The sequence below is a fragment of the Meleagris gallopavo genome, chromosome 11 (genome assembly GCF_905368555.1).
Source record: "Meleagris gallopavo chromosome 11, MGAL_WU_HG_1.1, whole genome shotgun sequence".
NCBI classification, from domain to species: domain Eukaryota; kingdom Metazoa; phylum Chordata; class Aves; order Galliformes; family Phasianidae; genus Meleagris; species Meleagris gallopavo.
The window spans coordinates 3772600-3791598 of record NC_139414.1 but is presented as its reverse complement, the minus strand read 5'-3'; the positions used below and the strand labels follow the sequence as shown (position 1 = coordinate 3791598).

At 42.1% G+C, this 18999-nt stretch overlaps 1 protein-coding gene across 2 annotated transcripts; it reads right to left on the bottom strand.

The window, feature by feature from the left end:
• Positions 1 to 234: 234 nt before the first annotated feature.
• On the bottom strand, positions 235 to 18614 carry TRA2B (transformer 2 beta homolog). 2 transcript variants are annotated; one of them, XM_085232930.1, is made up of 9 exons: positions 18404 to 18614; positions 13283 to 13416; positions 9239 to 9401; positions 8356 to 8544; positions 6911 to 7026; positions 6000 to 6083; positions 2293 to 2355; positions 1449 to 1522; positions 235 to 627 (listed from the first exon to the last, which is right to left on the bottom strand). In XM_085232930.1, exons 1-9 carry the CDS (start codon positions 18437 to 18439, stop codon positions 617 to 619), a joined length of 870 nt encoding a protein of 289 aa, XP_085089056.1. In that variant the 5' UTR covers positions 18440 to 18614; the 3' UTR covers positions 235 to 616. The 2 variants fall into 2 exon arrangements, with proteins under 2 accessions (XP_085089056.1, XP_085089057.1); XM_085232931.1 differs by lacking the exon at positions 18404 to 18614 and adding an exon at positions 18211 to 18369.
• Between the last annotated feature and the right edge of the window lie 385 nt (positions 18615 to 18999).

Below are 18999 nucleotides of genomic sequence, written 5' to 3'. Positions count from 1 at the left end.
TTCACCATCACTGAGTTCCTTCCTCCTGCTACTGTGCACGTTACGTATGGACTCTCTACACACTGGATTTATATACCTGAAGGTATTGCAATTAGAAAACAATTACCCAACAACACAATCTTAGTGTGAACTTTACTTATGAACTTTGTGTCATAGGCTGTGGAATATTGTGTACATGTGGGAGTCCCTTTTCAACCCATAATTTATACTTGTCAAAAGCACGGGAAAAAAAAATCAAACTTTTTAAATTTATTTTTCACTTTTTGAAAGCACTTTACACAGGTTTTGATCTTTAGAATACCTTTGAATCAGTAGAAAAAAACTAACTGAATAGTTTGTTTTTACAATAGAAACCTTTCAGGAGTCAAAATTGAGACTAAAAAAATACATGCAAAACATACTCCTTTCAAAACACAACTTGGAACAAAGCACCAAACTACACAAATATGCAGAATGAAACAGCATCACAGAAGTATTCTTCATAAAAGGTGTAAAAGTCACCTATTCACTAGGCACTGTTCACTTGTTTAAACAGAAGAGACAATAAAAATATTGTCCACAAACTCGCAATTTCAACTCAAAGGCTGTAGCTAGAAATTCCTCTACATGTCATGCTTTAATAGCGACCTGAAAGAAAAAAATACACAGAATTAGACTTCCAAGCACTAGCAGACCTTCAAAGTTCTGATTTCATTTGCACACCTCAAGTCTGCATCAAATTTCTTAAGTGCCCAATGATCTGTCTGTCAAAGCTTAACCTCAGCACTATTCTGTAAGTTCCAGTCACGTCAGACACACACAGGACTGACATCTCAGCACACAGCAGGTATGTGCACTGTAACTGGGCTGAAGCCAGTGTCCCTACCTATCAGTAAAAGCACAGTTCCACCTGTCTTCCTTTGGACACAAATGGTAAATATGAGAAGGCTGAGAACACAGCACATTCATGCTAAGTGTATCCATTATGAGGGGAATATGCAAGGAATGCCATTGCATCTTATTAGCTTTCTGCCAAAATACGGCTTTATCTGTCATGCAAATAAGCTGCTTTGACAAAAGCACCATTTAGATCCTGGATTAAGTTAGCCTCCTCTTTTCCATGCTGCATCAGGAAATTTAGTCCCAATATCAGAACCTGTGAGTTCAGCTTTGCTGTTCTACATTTAACCAAACTCCCAACATGCTACATACCGCTGAGTTCCCAAGAAAGAAGTGCTACCAAGAAAGAAAAAAAAAAAAAAAGCAGTATTACCTAGTTTATTTTGTTGCAAACTAAATATTTGCTCTACCCTCAAGGTTGCCACTTGCTCAATGTAACTTTAAAGGGAACTGTGATTCATAACAACACAAATACAATCACACTGAAGTCATGAGAGATGGGAAAGCTCAAAGGAAGTTCAGGCAAAGTGGAAATCAGCTTTTGATACGAGAACTCTAAGATTACTTACGAGGTGAATAGGATCGAGATCTGGATCGAGATCTGTAGCCCCCTCGGCTGTAATATGGGGACGGTGATCTCCGCCTGCAAAACAAGGCAACAGAAACAATCTCTCTGTTAAACCCCGTGGGTGATGAGTGGCAGCAGCTCCATGTAGATACTGTTATCTCAATCAATAGAGTACTCAGGAAAGCTAACCAGAGTACGAAGACCTGATCAATGTTTCTACTGGAGAACAAAGCAAACCTTTAATAAAACTCAAATAGTCTTTTTATGAATCAAAGGCCAGATTGATACTACAAAGGACTAATAAAGGAAATAAGCTCTCCTACATGCACATTTCACGTGTATGAATTTTCTGTTTCAAGCCAAAAGCATCCCAAACACCCAAATCAAAAGCCCGATCACACTTTAACTCTGAATCTGAAATTCTCATCTGGATGAAGAATCAATCTGAACAGCAGTCACTGCTGCCAATTAATCCCACCCTCAAAATTCTGGGACAACTTCTCAATCCGATCACAAGTTTCTCAGTTCCTTACCTAGTTTCTCTAATCCCTTTAATAGTCATTCACAAAAACTATTCAGGACATTAACTTCTTGGCACAGATCACAAGTTTTTCTTGTGTAAAGCTGCACTAACCTGCCTCCATATTAACCTCACCCCTTCACATAATGAGGAAGCCTTTGAAATAAATTCCACTGCTCATCCAAGATTCTCAAGCATTCAACAGCTGCCCAGTTGCTCTTACTGCATTTGAAGATATCCTCAAACTTGATTCAAACATCCCAAAGATGCCACAGAGAAGAACGTTTCCATTTTTTACCAGACACCAAAAGCTTTCCTGGCATACCTGTAAAACTGATCTCTGTCTTGAACAGCTCTCCATCCTCCTCCTCCTCCTCCGCCACCTCCTCTGTGAAGACAGAAACAGACCAGTTTTGAAAATTTAACAAAGAAGCTCACCATAGAAGTAAAAAACATGTTCAATCATATGATAAAGTGAAGTCAAAAAAACATTTGGTAGCTTAACTAGATAAACACTGTTACTTCCCTACTACCTTCATTTTTGACTCCTAGGTGTTAGCTGAATACAGTGGCAAGGTGCAGCTGCAGAGGTCTTGCACTCAGCTGGCCAATATTGTGATTTACATCACATTCTTCAACAAGCAGTGATTTCAGAGCAGTAAGAAGCCTCTGGTTTTAAGAGCATTTCTATTCTCAGATGCTTATCTATTCAAAGCATGCAATTTTATTTATTTGTTAAGTAGTGAGATCAGATTGCTGTCCTAAAGAAAGATGACTAAGGTGATACCAGGGCTGAGGTAGACACCCTTAACACTTCATCATGCTTAAACAAAGGCATCTTCAGAACAGTGGTACAACTTCTTATACAGAAGTCACCTAGAACTGAAGCAACAGATTGTAACACTTAAACAATATTCAGTGGCTGATCTGCTACTTCCACAGATTTAGATATAGCAGAGCACTACTGAATCAAGTTTGGATTATGGAACAGGTGTGACTATTACAGATCTCTCACAGCTCAAAAAGGCAGTAATCATATGACAGTCAAGAAAATACACTACATTTCTAACCTCTAACCAACAGGTTTCCTATTTTACTTTTTTTCCCCCCCAAAGAAGTTTCTCCGTTTGGTAGATTAGGCAGTGTGCATATTTTGCATCCCTATTTTGCAGGCTGAGTATTCCACAGCAACATGAGAAAAATTTTAGTACGACAACTGCATCCTGCATTGTATTTCCCTTCAGGTTTCACTGCACAGAAAGCAAATAAGGAAGAAAATGTACAGTAATTATTACTCATTGACTTTCTAGGGTCAAGTACTAGTGTGTAACATTTGCAGCTCAGGATTTAGAATTTATATATTCCATTTCCCTTATTCAAGGAAGAACCCACAGCATATGCAACACTACTCTGTTCTCTCCTTCAAACAAGCAATACCTGCAGGATAATTACCAAGTATTTAACTAGTAAAGACCATGGTACTTGTAAAGCAGACACGTGCAGACATCTGTGGCTTGCTTTCAATATCTTTTTTGTATCTGCTTCACCTGCTATTTTTCCATATCTGCTATATCAGTATCTGAGAAGACATTAGAAAGGTTCTGCAGCGAGCTTTACAAAGATTTGTTATTTTAGGGAATGGAAATCATTCTTGCTGGAACTGTCAATACTCCGAGTATTTCCACCCCAAAGCCCTAAATATCACATGACAGACACAGAATGGGAGAGCACACAGGAAGGTCAGAACATCGCCAGCAGCACAACTGCCTGCAAGAGCTGAACCGAAGCGTGGCTATGAATTCTGCTAACACTAAAACCAGCACACTAACTGAGGCAGTTCACTTCTTGCTGGCCTGCTTTTCCTCCTCTAATTCACGTACTCTTCTTTGTACACAGTCAATATCAGTCTCTGCATCTATTCTCAGCAGTATGCACTCAGAAGTGAAAAAAATTCAAACTTCTGATAATTCTTTACAAAAAGATCTGAGCCACAGTTCACCATCAAGAACCAGAAAAAGGTAAAGACATGACATACCATCTAAAATGAGGAGCAAGTTACAACTTAAAAACAAAAAAGTACAGCCAGAAAACCTTGATAAACCCTTTGCAAAAGGAGATCTGTACCATGAGCAAGTTCAAGAAGAAAAATTGACAATATAAAACTGTTATCAAACATTCTATAGCCCTATGTTTTTTTGCTGGTCTCTGTACGCTTTTGCCATTTATAAGTTTATCACAATCCCTCCCAGGAGGAAGAATAAAGAAAATGGGAGAAACAGATTTCTCTGCTCCCCCAACATTTCTGGGAGCTGCTTCAGTTGTTTTGCCTGCTAGCTTTCATTTCATTATCTTTAGGACATTAAGCAAGACGAGGATAATTGTCAATACTCTGAGCAAGCTTTTTTACCTTGTGCAGAAAGCTTGGTCAAAGAGCTACTTTTGGGTCTCATCTACTTCATGTGGATGTTTATGTATAATTGCTGGCAAGATGAAAACCAATACATCTCGTCCTTGTAGCAGCTTAACCCTGATAACAGACATGCATTTCTCCAAGATGTTCAAAGCCACTGACGTAGCACGGAAATGGATTGTTAAAGGCAGAAAATACTCTTTCCCAGAACTATGAGCAAAGCACTTGTGTCTCCAGCATTCATTGTCATGATTGCAGAGGCACCTTGATCCTCCTCCTGGCCCCTGCAGTGCTGAAGCACAGCTACGCAAGAAAGAGAGAAACAGACCAAATCCACAATGACAGGCTGGGAAAAACAAGCGTTTGCGAGCAGGAGAGGAAAGAGGAGACAGTTGTCCTCAGTGACATACAAAATGTCCTCAGGACTATACAAATGTAAACACAGAACATTTTCTTCTACATCCAGAAGAGTACACTGCAAGCTCAGATCGCAGGATTTAGATTGTTCATTGTCTGTGAGCTATAAGAGAATATAATTCAAACTCATGCTTCTCCAAACATTGTCATCAAGCAATCGTCATAGATGTACCCAGTGCTGATGCATTAAAGCACAGCAAATAACTCAGAACGGCTCTATGATTCTGCAACCAAAGGTACATTGGGCAATTAGATAAAAAAAATGAAGTGTGTCATCTTTGTGTCCAATTTAACGTGTTTGAGTCAAATTCTGGGAATTTCACATGACACAACTCCTCCTGTGTTCCATAATAGAGAATGCAGAATATAAAGCTAGCTGTGTCACCAAAACCAATTAAGTGCCAATTAAGTTTTCAACAAATTTTCTATCAACTTTACTAGCCCTCCCAGCAATCTACGCTGCCACCTGGATATTCAGCACTTTCAGGGAAGTTAACCACTGTACTACTGAAAACCTAAGACTGCAGACAGCAATAAGAAGCACAAGTGCCAGCAGTAGAACATCTTCATCCGAGCTGATAAGAGTATGCAAAAAAAAGCCTTGCCATACAAACTTCCAGTGCAGAACAAGTAATAGATCTGATTCTTTGCTTTGGCAACATTTGAGATGTCATAATTGTTGACAGGGGATTATGGTGACCACTGAAGCATCCTACCTGTTGTCTATTACATTCAAAAACTAATTTAATTTGCCATTAAAATGCAAACTCAAATATCAGATCAGCACCTGTATTCCCATCATTTTAATGCTGGGAGAGGAACAAAACAGCATTTTTAAAAAAAAATGTGAGTACAGAGAATGGTACTTTGTTTTTCATAAATAAAAAAGCAATATGGAATAAATCATGCTCAAGTTAAAGAGCATGAAGTATTTCTCATATCTGAACAACCTCATTTGTACTGACCAGCCCTCTTTGTACAGAGAATGGTACTTTGTTTTTCATAAATAAAAAAAACAATATGGAATAAATCATGCTCAAGTTAAAGAGCACGAAGTATTTCTCATATCTGAACAACCTCATCTGTAGTGACCAGCCCTCTTTGTAGAGGTATACCGAGATTCCACAATTACAAGCACAGAAATACTGTGGCACACACTTGCAGAACGAAGTCGAAGTAGTTCAGCACTACAAACGTTGCCTCACCTGTATGATCTGCTGTAATAGTCACGATCGTCGTACCCTCTATCATATCCTCTGTCATAGTAATCCCGTCGCCGTGAGCTGCCGCTGCAAGTAACAAAAGAGAATTTCATTTAATAATGAATCAATCAATCCTGTTTGCAGTGCAGTCAGTCAAGCATATGCCATTTTAACTGACTTAAGTTACTGGTCCCCATTCTCACAGTTAAAGTGATGGTACGAGTGCTTCCCAGTGATGCAGATGGAAACGGAACTACTTAACACTGCTGTTTAAAATACTTGATCTTTAAAGCAGCTACTTTCCTCTTTGTTCTGAAACCTCTTAACGTTTTAAGGCAGGCACACAAGGAATTCTATGTGCCTGTACCAACTCCTCATTCACTTCTAACTCCCAGAAAGCTTTTGGAAGAATTTCTCTATTAAAAAAATAAACTTAGAGCCTCAATACAACACCAATACACAGCCAACAGCACTGTAAGCAGAAAATCTTGGGAAAACAACTGAAAAATTACTTGGGAAAACAACTCACATTCTTGGTAACTTCGTCAAATGTTTACACTATGGATAGGGCAAATTGCAGCAAAGCTGCACAGTAGTATTTGTTGAGGGACACTTGAAAACTAGAGCTTGCAAAGCCACTGGTGTTTGAGAGCACATAGGGGAACATCCACTAATCAGAAACAACTTGAAATAATTTAGAATTTCTCCAAAATTCTTACTTAAGTGTGTAGACAGCTAATGTTTGGACTGCTTAACTAATGGACACAAGTTCCTGCTTACTGTAATCTAAACTGACCTCAGATCAGCCACTGACGAATTGTTTTGTTGCTGTTATTTTGTTTTTTAAAATACAGGACACAATGTATCCTGACCCTTACACTTCCAGGGGAAAAAAAGCCACAGTAGTAACTTACTAAGTGGGTCTTCCCATGTAGATTCCAGGGGTGGGTGTGTGAGGTCTTTTTGTTATGGAAAAGTCTACCCGGATTCTTCTTCCATCCAACTCCATTCCATTGGCACGTTCCTTAGCCTAAGCACAGAAAAAATACAGTTAGCTGGAGGTATGAACTTTACTACCTACACAAATTCCTAACCACTGTTTGGAATATTAAGAAAAGCCCTGAAAGATCTCAGTTAAAGCAGTTATAAATTTCACTTATGCCTCACATTTAATCTCTGAACCTAAAATCCAAGGCAATCTAGGCTATCTGGGTATAAGCTTCAGTAATTATTTAAACATGACTTATATTGTGCAAAATGTCTGTGAGGAACATGATTTACCAGTTGTTTCACTGATTCTGATATGATTAAGAAGAGCCTTTGAAAATGCTTCTACGAGGAATCCTAGCTGCTCCAACATGGAACTTCAAACATAGCATAGAAGCCCCCCCACTGCTCCAAAAAAATATTCTCAAACCCTACCCCAACCTTGAATATAGTAATAATTGAGTCATAAGCAAATACTAAGCAAAACATCCAAAATAGTTTTTGTTTTTCCTGCCAATAGGACAGCTTACATTCAAAGCTTCAGTTTACCATGGAAGTCTTACGCCAAATTTAAGGGGGGGAAAAAAGCCACTCAGATGGTACAAAGCAGGATTTATGCAGAAGATGAGCCTATTCCCAGCACCAGCCATGGCAGGCCTGAGTGCAGAATTACGCACTTGCAAGCTCCTTTCCCTAGTCATTCTGTAGCAATTGTAAGCATATATTCAGTAGTTTGATGTTCAGCAGAGACATCATTTCAATACAATGCCTGTCTGGCCTTTTACTGTTAGATGAAATTTTTTCCCTTTATAACTGAAGCACTAGAAGCAAGCAGAATGCATGTTAATACTTCCATAGGGCACCTGAGCATTTGAGAACACTGAAATACCAGTCTGGGATACTCTTAACATTAATATTAAACAGAAGAGCACATGTGGTGTTTGGAAAGAACACGCCTAATTAAGAGAAAACAGAACACATGTGTTTCTATTTTCCTTTTCTCGTTGGCACAATTCACACTACAATAGGTTGATGTTTGCTTTTGTGAATTATACAAGCCAATCCACACAGACCAGAATCATACCCTTCCACTATTTCCTCTAATACAAAGGATGTCTCTTTTGAACAAAGACTGACATTTTATCATGAGGTCTGAAGTACATTTTAGGCTCTGAGAATGCAGGGAAGATATCGTTGCATTAGCTTGCGTTATGCTTACTTCAGCTAGTGAAAGAATTAACACAAGAGGTTCCTGTGTCACATTTAAAGGTCAAGCAGTGAGTTTCCCAGGCTACGTCCTGGTATAAAACATACATTCCAGCAACCAAAAACACAGCAAACATCCCACACAGTCCATGCCACAGTAACTTACTTCCTTAGCATCCTCAACATTTTCGAAGTACACAAATGCAAATCCTCTTGAACGTCGAGACTGCTGATCATACACAATGGAAACATCAGCAATTGGACCATACTTGGAGAAAACCTCCCTCAGATCTCGTTCTGTGGTGTACAAGCTCAACCCAAACACACCAAGACAACAATTTGGATCAGGATTTGCCTAAAGGAAGAGAGAGGTATCACAATAAACACCCGTGCAATACCTGGTATAGTAAACACAAGTTTGAATTTGTCAAAGCTTCAACAAAAACACACTGCTGAGACCAAGCTGGGTTAATTTGAAGTAGACACTTCTATTCTAATCAATCCTACAGACATAAACCCTTCTCTCATAGAGATACTTTGTATTTCCAGAAGCCCTGTACCAACCATAGAGGCAGCACAGGAAAAAAAAAAAAAATACTGTCTTCGCTCCAAAGTCATGCTGGTAACTGCTGAATGTGGTTACAGAGAGGCCTGGATCACATCACACATTTTAGCTATTGCTTCCTCCCCAGCTTTAGCATGAATCCCACTGCTCTCAGGCACCCGAGACTCAACAGCTAGAAGAAAGTTGCTTTACAAGCTCTTACTTAATGAAACACTAAGACAGCTTTAAATCAAATGTTTTAGTTTCCCAGAAGATCTAGGGAAGACAAATGCCTCTCCTTCCTAATCCTACCTCTGCCCTCACTGCATACATCTACTTGTTTACTACAGCAGGCATACCAACATCAGCCTGCACTGGTAGCACTTATCTTTCAAACACACCTAAGCAGGATCCATTTTCGTGGAAAAGAAAGATGAACAAATGTACTGATTTGAAGAATCACTGAAGACTACACAGTAGTGATCTACTTGTAGAGCACACGTACCCTGTTCCCAATGTGGCGCCTGCGAGTAGACATGGGGGAATGGCTGTGACTGTGCCGCCGCCGGTAATCCCGACTGTACGACCTGCTTCTGGATCTCCTGTGAGAGCGGGAACGAGAGCGTGACCTGGTGTAGTGCCTGCGGGAACTCCTCCGTGATCTAGATCTGAGGAAAAAAGAAGAGGGACAGTGTTTTTTCTTCCAGAACCCTTTTCAAAAGTACCTCAGATATTCATAAGCAGAAGTCTAAACAAATATGTTTTAAGAACCTGTGGTGGCACGTGATTAAGCTATAATCAATTCAGTCGCTAATCTCAAGGACCGACCTCTCAGTCTTAACATATTACTGCAAAAGAAGGACTTCAACATTTTGGTTGGCTTTCAATTCCTCAAAAAGCTTCAAACTTGCTTTGCCCAGAACATTCACAGCACTTAAAGCAGTATTTAAGTAAAAATAAAATAGCTGAAAATTCTCCCCGAAAGACTTAGTAGAAAGAGGGAACAGGAATTAAGAGCAAACATGACTGTCACACACACAATTGGAGAGGTGCACACTTCTGTTCATACTCAGAATAGCATTGCCTTCAATGACAGAGATAGATAGATAGATATTTCTTTTACAGAGTTCACAATGACAGACAGGAATCTGCAACATGCCTCCAAAACAGAGCTTAACAGGATTGAAGTAGTTAAGTGGCAGTACACTTATTTACCTTTTACTGTTTGAATAGTTATTTAACATTAGCTGTTCATACATGTTTACATGTTCACCTTTCAAGTGTATCTAGGCAGAAGTGCAACTGCTCACTAATTTCAGCCTGCTTCTACTTGGAAGTGTTTACTGACAGCACCAGCTCCGTGAGGCCAATAAACACTCCAATTCCTTCAACTAAGCCCTCAGTTCTCAGTGCAGACAGCCCTGCCTGAAAAGTTAGGCATGTGCTGGACCAGCTACACCCAAGCATGGTGTGCTGTTTGCAGTTACTGAATGATCTGCATTCCATGCAGCTACAAAGAAAATGGCTGCAAGACTAAGAAGTGCACTGAACAGTTTAATATCCAAAGGCCCTTAGCCATAAGTTACTCATCTTCATGCTCTTATTTGGGCCCTGAACGCCCTTCCCCTTTTGTGGAAGCTGACTGAGCCCAGAAGCCACTGCTGTAGGACTAGGTTTCACACAGTAGCCCAACCACCACCCTGGGACAAATAACGCTCTTGATCCAAGCCAGTTTTTACTCCCTCCTGAGCATTTAACAGCTTCATCCACTATCAGGTTTTGTCACTAGTTAAGCATCTCTGTTCAGAAGTGAGCCCAGCAAGTCTTGCCTTCCCCAGCTTGAAGAATACGTACACGTCCAGAAGAAATGACTTCAGCATGTCCCATTACAACACTTAGGTATGCACAAAGAACAAGTAATTGGGAAGGTGGGTGGGGTATAAGAATAAAATACTGAAAGAAACAGAAGAGGGAACTTCCCGGAGGCAGGGAAGATTGTATAAAAAGACAATGAAATAATAAAATGAGAAACTCAGCATGTGCACACAGCTACATCTCAGCCTCTGGTACAGGAAGCCTGAAGACAAACACAGAATCGATGTTCCACATTCCAGAATGCACCCACTACAATGAACAAAAGCTAGACCCTTTTAAGCCAGATAAACCACTGAGAGAACAAGGCTTATTTTAAATAGGCACCAGTCATATTGCTATCTTAAATGCTAAACACTACTGTCATTTTTCTCTTCTGCTGCAAAACCATCACAGCTGAAAGCCATATTCCTTCATCGAGGATTGCTCAGACATTACAAAGAACTAGTCAAAGACAACAAGCCTGGGCAGAGTATTTGTTGTTTCGCTGATGAAAACTTCAAGAAAAACAGCTTCGGATTTTTCACATCAAAAGCGTCCACAGCACAAATGACAAATATGCAAAGACACACATTTGATCCTAAGAGAAGTTCACATTCATAAAGCCAGCAGCTCAAAAATATATTTGCAACAGAAACAACCACACACTATGAAAGACTTCACAATGCTATCTCTGGTGAGAGCCAGAGCTCATGACTGTGATGACACTTCAAATCAAGATTTGAGGATACTGGTTCTACATGCAATTCACAATTCTGCTAATGAACCACCTCTTAAGCTCGCAAGATCCTTTTGTTATTTCCAGCTGTAGATATTTTGAGGACAGCTGTTAAATGCTCAGGAAGCTGTGGGAGTCATAAGCATCTACTGCTGTTCATCAAAAAGATGTCAGATGCCATGGTACAATTTGAAAGGTTCCTTGCAAATGGAAATATTTGCATCGTTACTTTAAAAACTGTATCATAGCGGCAAGACTTGGAAGGCCTAGTTCTTGTGTTTGCCTCTAGCAGCATTTCAAACTATGTGAGGCTGCATTCCTACATGGCATTGAGGTTATTCTGCAAGCAAAAGCAATGCTTCAAAGACTATGGAAGCCCAAGGGGTTACTATGGTGCAAAAGAACATGCTGGGCTGGGTCTTGACTTGCTTGCCACTCTAAAAGGTTCCTCAAGGAGCATGTGTGGTCTCTACCCACAAAGCCTTTAAAATCCCAACTGTATGAAGTTCCAAGAACACCATCTGAACCCAGAATAGTCTGTCTTGAATAGAAGTTTGGACAGGACCTCTCCTGAACCGTCCTATAATCCCAATCACTACTAGCAACACTAATTATTTATTCCTTCAACTTCTCATTTCTGTTCTTGCACTACATGTTAAGTGTATGATTTGTCAATTGTATCTGACTGAAATATACAGCAAAAACAATCTCATTCCTCTGCTGTCAAAATTCTTGAGAAGGTATTTACCTTGCCACTAAAGTCTTTCAGACTGCTCATTCTAACCTTACAATAAGCCTAAGCAAAGTATACAACATCATTTTCCATTGGGGGTGACTGCATGATGTCTTCCAGAAATGTTATCCCTCCCACACCCTGACCCTGAGGCTCTCCTAAACCTAATTCAGAGCTTACACACAAAAACATATTGTGAACAGCTCAGCTGGAAATGCTACCACTGAAACCCAAGCTTTTGTTTGTTTTTCTCCTCTGAATGCTTACAAATGACTAAAGGTACCATCAATACATTCATCCCGCACTCGGCACCGAATTCTCTAGACTCTTCACAAAATCATGTTATTCACTCTTCTGCAGGCTTTGTTGCCTCTTCATCCTTGCTTTTAAATTATGTACCCTTTGCACAACACCCATAGTAAGTCCAATGCCAAGTGGATAGTCCTGACGTTTACTGCCTTATTTTTAGACTATGGGCATATTTTGTGTCTCAGTAAGAAGTCTGTTAGTGGTTTCAAGGGGAACGCTGTCACTGCCTGCAGCCTGTTTAGCAGATAAGTCAAAGGACTGGTAATGCAGCCCTAGAAGCATTTTCATGTGTTCAATTGTGGAACAAATAATAAAGTTGCTTTCTCCACAACTTTTCTGGAAGCTTAGGAAGCTGCCCAATCTTTAGAGCTCTTCAGAAAATTAATTTCAACTTCAATTAATACACGTTTAAATGCTAAGACAGGTGTCAGTTCTGTTTTTTATTATACTTATCTGTTCCTTTCTCACAGAATGCATCAGCAATTATTCTAAAACATCAGTGCTTGCAGTGAAGAAAAGGACAGTGTCACCTAACACATAAGATGTGGTGACATGTCCATTTCTTCCAGTGCAGAGGAAAATAAAACAACCCAGAGCTCCTAGAGTGCCAGGCTCAGAAGCTAGCTGTTATTCCAAGAGAAACTTCAGAGGCAGGCCAACTACAAACCAGATCAGCAGAGATACAGGCCTACAAAGCAGAATGCCTCTCAAAAAGGGCTGCAACAAGATCTAACTTGATCATTCAGCTTTCAAATTCTGTAACCATACATGCCCCTTTATGTATGCACAATCACCAATGACCCCTGGCAACAGAACTGGGCTGTAGTGCACTTCAGTTCACCTCTGACATAGCAATCCATAATAATCCAAAGACATCTGACTTGCCAAGAGGAGGAAGAGGTAAAAAAGGAACTCACCTGGATTCAGACCTGGATCTAGATTTTGACCTGGAACGCCTTGAATCCTCCTTAGATCGAGATCTTGCAGGGGTGTGCCTCCCCGACTTGCCAGACCCATGAGCACTTCCGCTTCTGGAAGCAGAACGGGATTCCTGCACGCAGATATTGAAAGCCTAATTTGTATACAATTTCTGGTGTACCTACGGTCTGTAAACAAGCTCCAGTGAAATAAATGGTAAAAATTCATTCAATGTGTCCGGGCAGTTGGCATTAGAACTGCCTAGATTTTTAAGAAGTTCTTCCCTGGTAGACACTTCTTTACCCTGCATATACTTTTGCTATTAAACAGATAATGCATGCATGTTTAGCAAAATATACAGGGACACATAAACAGACTAGTAATTACTTAGCGTAGTGCTTTCAGATTCCAGATTACTTCTTATCTTAACTTCATTTTTATTCCTTTTCTTCATTCTTCCGTTTCAAATTCTGACTTCTTTCATCTTCCCCACTTCACACAAATTGCTCAATATTCTACAAGTGGGACTTCTGGTCTGATAATTAGCATGCATTCACTTTCTTTTTTTTCAAATTTCAGCTTCACTTATTCCTGAGCTTCAAATAATTCTCATTTATAAAACTTGTCAAATGGCGACTTCCGCATTTTCCTTCTTCAACATTAACCTTAATAGAAAAAGAACAGGATGAAGAATATTTAAAAACTCCAGGATAAAATCTAGTGCCAAAACTGAAACTAGAAAAAAAAATGTTCTGGACTTTTACTACATATGCAGAATCGTATCTACCACTTCCCTACTATTTTATAGACAGATTCAGTTTAAGCTTAGCGCTACGTAACTAAATTTGCTATTTATGCCTATATTTAACAGCAAATGCACAACAGATCAGCTAACAACCTACTGATCAATGCCAGCATGAAGAAACTCGTGTACTCGGTACTTTATGAACCACATAGTTAAAGAAGTGCCTGAAGTCAAGTCAAGTCCCTGCTGCAGCCAGAGATGCCTCAAAGTAGAAGAATACAGAAAGCAGCGCGGTTCCTCTTTCAGCCACTTCCTTCCACAACCTCGCTGCTCTCTGGGATGTGCTTACAGGCCAGCAAGCCTGCTGGGAGTGCTCCCCAGCACGCTGTGCCTGCTCTGCCTGCACCAGCCCGGTTACACGTGCAGGCTTCACGCCTCCAAATGGGAGTTTTCCAGAGTGAAAACAGACTTCTGTGCAAAATACTCACATGCTGCCCTGGAACAATATCCCATCTGCTCTATTATTTACATGCACTCTGCTTTGGTAAAGGCCTAACCTAATTAGGGCTTTCAAACATGATATTTCTTTCTAATTCATCAGACAGGATTTGCTCCAAAACATTTGATCTATCTCTAATATCTCTTAAATCTCAGCACTCAACTTAGAGGGCATTCTGTATCATTCAGAAAATCATTCGCTAAACCAACGTTTAATTGCACTTAAGCTGCTTCCACGTGACTTACAACAGACATTTGCTATTTACAATTGCCTACTGTAAAATAACAACAGTTGAGAGAAGAGGAACTTGCAACGTGAAGATTTTTAATTAATACTAAGAGCAATAGAAAGAAAGCAAAGTTAGTCAAAGCCACATTCTTCTTTGCCAAAACAGTCAAGGTGTTTTAAGCCATTGCCACCATACTTAGCAACTCTGTGAAGGGCAGTGGAAATACTGAGATCTGAATTACAAATAAGTTTACCCTAAGCCTGCTATTTCCTTCAAAAGAAAAAGCCCACACAGACGAGTTCTGAGCAAATGTAAAAGAAAAGAGTTGGAAAAAGATTTTAAGAAGGGGTTACACGCAAAAAAACAACAACTAAGGCTGTTCTTCCTTTGAGGGAACCTACTTCTACTCACTGAACGTAACCCTCTCGACAGACTTCAGCTAGGCAGAAGGAGCAATGCACAAAGACAGAAGGGCTCAGAGTGACAGGACAAGAAATGCACACTGCTGTGGGAGGAAGGCAACAAGAAGCACCACACACAGCAGTGCTCCCCACACCCTTCTGAGGATGTTTGGAAGTTGTTAAGCTTTGAAGAAATACAGTAGGAAAGTGCTATTAGCATAAGCAAACGGCTGATGTCTTCATCTGCAAGCCCCAAACTTTATGCCCCATTATGTGACCCCTGAAAATCCACATAAGCTTGTCTCATTGTTCACTGATATTGGGACGTCCACTACTTTGTTTTAGTCTTAACACAGTGCCTTCTTTTCCTTTCTGCTCCTTTGTGAATTTCAAGCTTAAAAAAAAAAAAGAAAGATGCATCAGGCTCACATCATGGGGAAAGAGAAAAACTGTTGTTCCTGCTATATTCAAGTATTTTGGTAAGCAAATCAAAGCTGGTGCTCCCTACTGAAAAGCTACTGTTTCTAATCATGAAAAGCTGAAGCACAGACAAAATACCACAGACAGAAGCAGCTGCAAGATATGCACCAGAACTGTGTTATATCTCTATTTCCCAATCCAGTTTTTCCTCACACAGAACTGTAGATTTGTTTCACAACTTAAATAGTCAGTACTACTGGCACTATTTATACTAAAGCCTTACCAACACAGCTGTTTCTACTCGCTTTCCTGAAGGAAGGTATACAACCTACCACTGTGCATTACCAAATCTGACTGCAGACTGATCCAAGGTGTCAGGGTGCCAGTTTTACATACGCTCAGTCATGCTATTCCCAAATTTACCAATGGATCCAACAGAAAAAAAAAAAACAAAAAAGCTTCTGCTCGTCCTTCTGGATCACCTGATCACTCAGTACTGTGAGCTGCCAGAGAACAGCCCCTCAGCAAAAAAGCCAAATTACTTTCTGACAGCTCAGGGTACTGCACTGCCTACCAGGAGGTGTGGCCTGAAGCTGGGGGAGGAGGCACAAAGAACGACCTACCTTGGTGGCATCGTGTTACCACATTGCTTCTCATCTTCCCGGAATATCAATTAATTCACAGGGTAAATAGCTATCTGCAGGCTGCAAACATGCAGAGGACAGAAGAAGCAAGATTTTCTGGCAACCAGCCTTCTCTCCAGCCCTACTTAGCTACACACACTCCACTGAGCACAGTGAATGAAAACAAAAGTGTCTTCAGAAACAGCCACAGTTGGTTATGGTGTGCTGCCAATATTCCGGTGCTTGAAGCCATGTATCACTGAATAAGTTATCATTTCTTCAGCTTCAAAGTTTCTAGAGTTTAATTTCATCATGAAGCATAAGCTGAGAAAGAATTTGACTGGAAACATTCAGAAAACAAACAATAACTATGGCATAAGACAGTTTAAGTTCCTGTTGCCTCCAAAACAGCAAGTGCCATTACTTGTGGAAGCACCCAGTACTGCTCCTTCATCACCAGAACTGACAGAGTATTCATGGCTACCTCACACAGCTGGAAATGGAATCAGACAAATTCAGCTGATCCGGTTCCCAGATTTGACTGTACAAACACTGCTACAAGGGATAAAGCAGGAACACACCTCTTGTTGGCAGCATGGACTTGGAACAGCTTAACAGACAGCTGTAAAGTCATACCCTCGATTATTTATCCAAGCAGAGTTCCTACTCTGCAAGTAAATTTCGGTGCTTGAAGCATAAGGAAATAGAAGGCCACTGACTAAAACAGAAGCTTTGGTTATTCAAACAAACACACAAGCCAACATTGGTAGTAACACTCAAAAAGCCACTCCTTCATCTACTCTAGATAGCAAGCTTGTAACTAAATGGTTGCATCTTTTAGCTTTGTATCTCTTAGTTTTACAAACAACTGCATACAACTTACCTATGAGTCAAAGTTCAGTTACAGAGGAATAACATTCTTCTTCTAAACATGCTCTAGTCAGATGTAACTTACTTTATACCTTGTTCACGATGAAGATGGTCTGTCCATTACTTTCTTTTTTTAATAAAAGTACACAGATACAGAAATAGACATATTCTACAAAATTACGTTTCAAGACTCTACAATAAGGTCTTAATGTTTCCTACCGTTCTAACAACAACAAAAAAAGCTCTATGCAAGTTAGCCTGATAAGTTTCACTACAGTTAAGCTACTATCTTAAACTGTTTCTGAGCCTGACTTGCACAACTGCAATTAAATCTGCTGAAATTAACATGCAGAAATCCCTATCCTGGGTACATGAGATGCAATGCTTCCTAATGGGAAACACACCTGGGATAAGAATGGCATGAACTGCAATGAAAAGAGCACTGAGGGCAGAACAAGTCTACTCCTTAACACCAGTTTTCAGTATCCAGTTCCATCTAGCGTTTTTCAGCGTCCAAGGATGACAGTTTTCTGACCTATCCTACCCAGAAATAGTAACGCTCACATCCTACCAAGCTTTGCTGTAGTAAAAAGGCCATTTTCAAAGATGCAACAAGACATTGCAATTTCCCTCCCCCCTCAGTTTTATTACGTCTCAATTCTTTTGACCCCTGCAGTGAAGGTTTAAACTCCGAGCTCCCTACTAGCCCCACAGTTCCTCGCTCTGCAAGTTAAAAACCTACAGCCTGACGCTGAGACAAGCAAAACACACCAATAAGGGCTACAGGCCTCGGAGATTAAGGGAGAAACAACTGCAGCAGAAAACCACCCCCCAGAAGCGGATGGCGATACGGCTTTGAGGGAGGATAACAAAGGACAAAGAGGCGGCGGGGTTCCTTCCCAGCTCCGCCGCTCCCCTTCTCCCTTCCCCTCCCCGAGCCCCACAGCCGCCCCGTACCCCGAGGGACCACCTTCCACCGGAGCGGCAGCCCGCGGACGGCCGCAGCACGGGGAAGGCCGCCCCGCAGCGCCGGGCCCGGCCCGCGCCGCCCGCCCTCGGCCATTTTGTCCCTCTCGGCGCTCCCGGTCACCAGCCCAAGATGGCGCCGGGCCGCCTCACCGCCCCGCCGCGCGCCCCCACCTCCTTCCCCGCCGCCATCTTCTCGCGTCGAGCCCGGCCCCGGCCCTCCTCCGCGGCCTCCTCACCGCCGCCGCCCCTCCCGCTCCGCCCCGAAGGCGACGCGGGGGCGGCCGCTCCGCCCGCCCGGAGCCGGAGGAAGCGTGCGTGTGAGGGGAGGGGCGGCCGGGCCGCGCGCTCAGGCTCCGTGTATTACCCGCTCGCCGTAGTTCTGCTCCCCGCTGTCGCTCATCGTCCCGCCGCGCCACTCCCCGCCACCGCCGCGCCGACCCGACCCGACCGTCCCCGGCGCCAGCGCTCTCCGCAGAGGAAGTGACGTGTGCCGCACGCTGCGGACCCCGTCCGTCCCGCCGCCCGCCTTCAGCGCAAGCCCCGCCCGAGGGCCGCGAAAAGGCCCGCTCGAGCCGAGGCCGTGAGGAGAAGCCCCGCCCTCACTCCTCCCGCCTGAGGAGAAGCCCCGCCCCTCACCATTCCCGCCGGATGATAAACCCCGCCCACCGAGGGAAGCACCGCCCCTCACTCTTCCCGCCGCGCGGAGAAGTCCCGCTCCTCACTCCTCCCGCCTGAGGAGAAGCCCCGCCCTCGAGTCATGGCGGCCGTCTCATCCTTTCCCAAACCAGCCATGGTTAGGGCATGGTGCCCCCGCAGCCTCCAGCGCTGCTCCTCTGTTTCCGCACCAGGACAAGCGCTGCTCGCCACCCGCAGTGCTGCCAGGGCCCTGAGATGGCACTGCCTGAGGGCTCCCCAGCTCACCTCAGCCGCTTTAAGTGAACGTTTCCAAGCGGTGTGGAA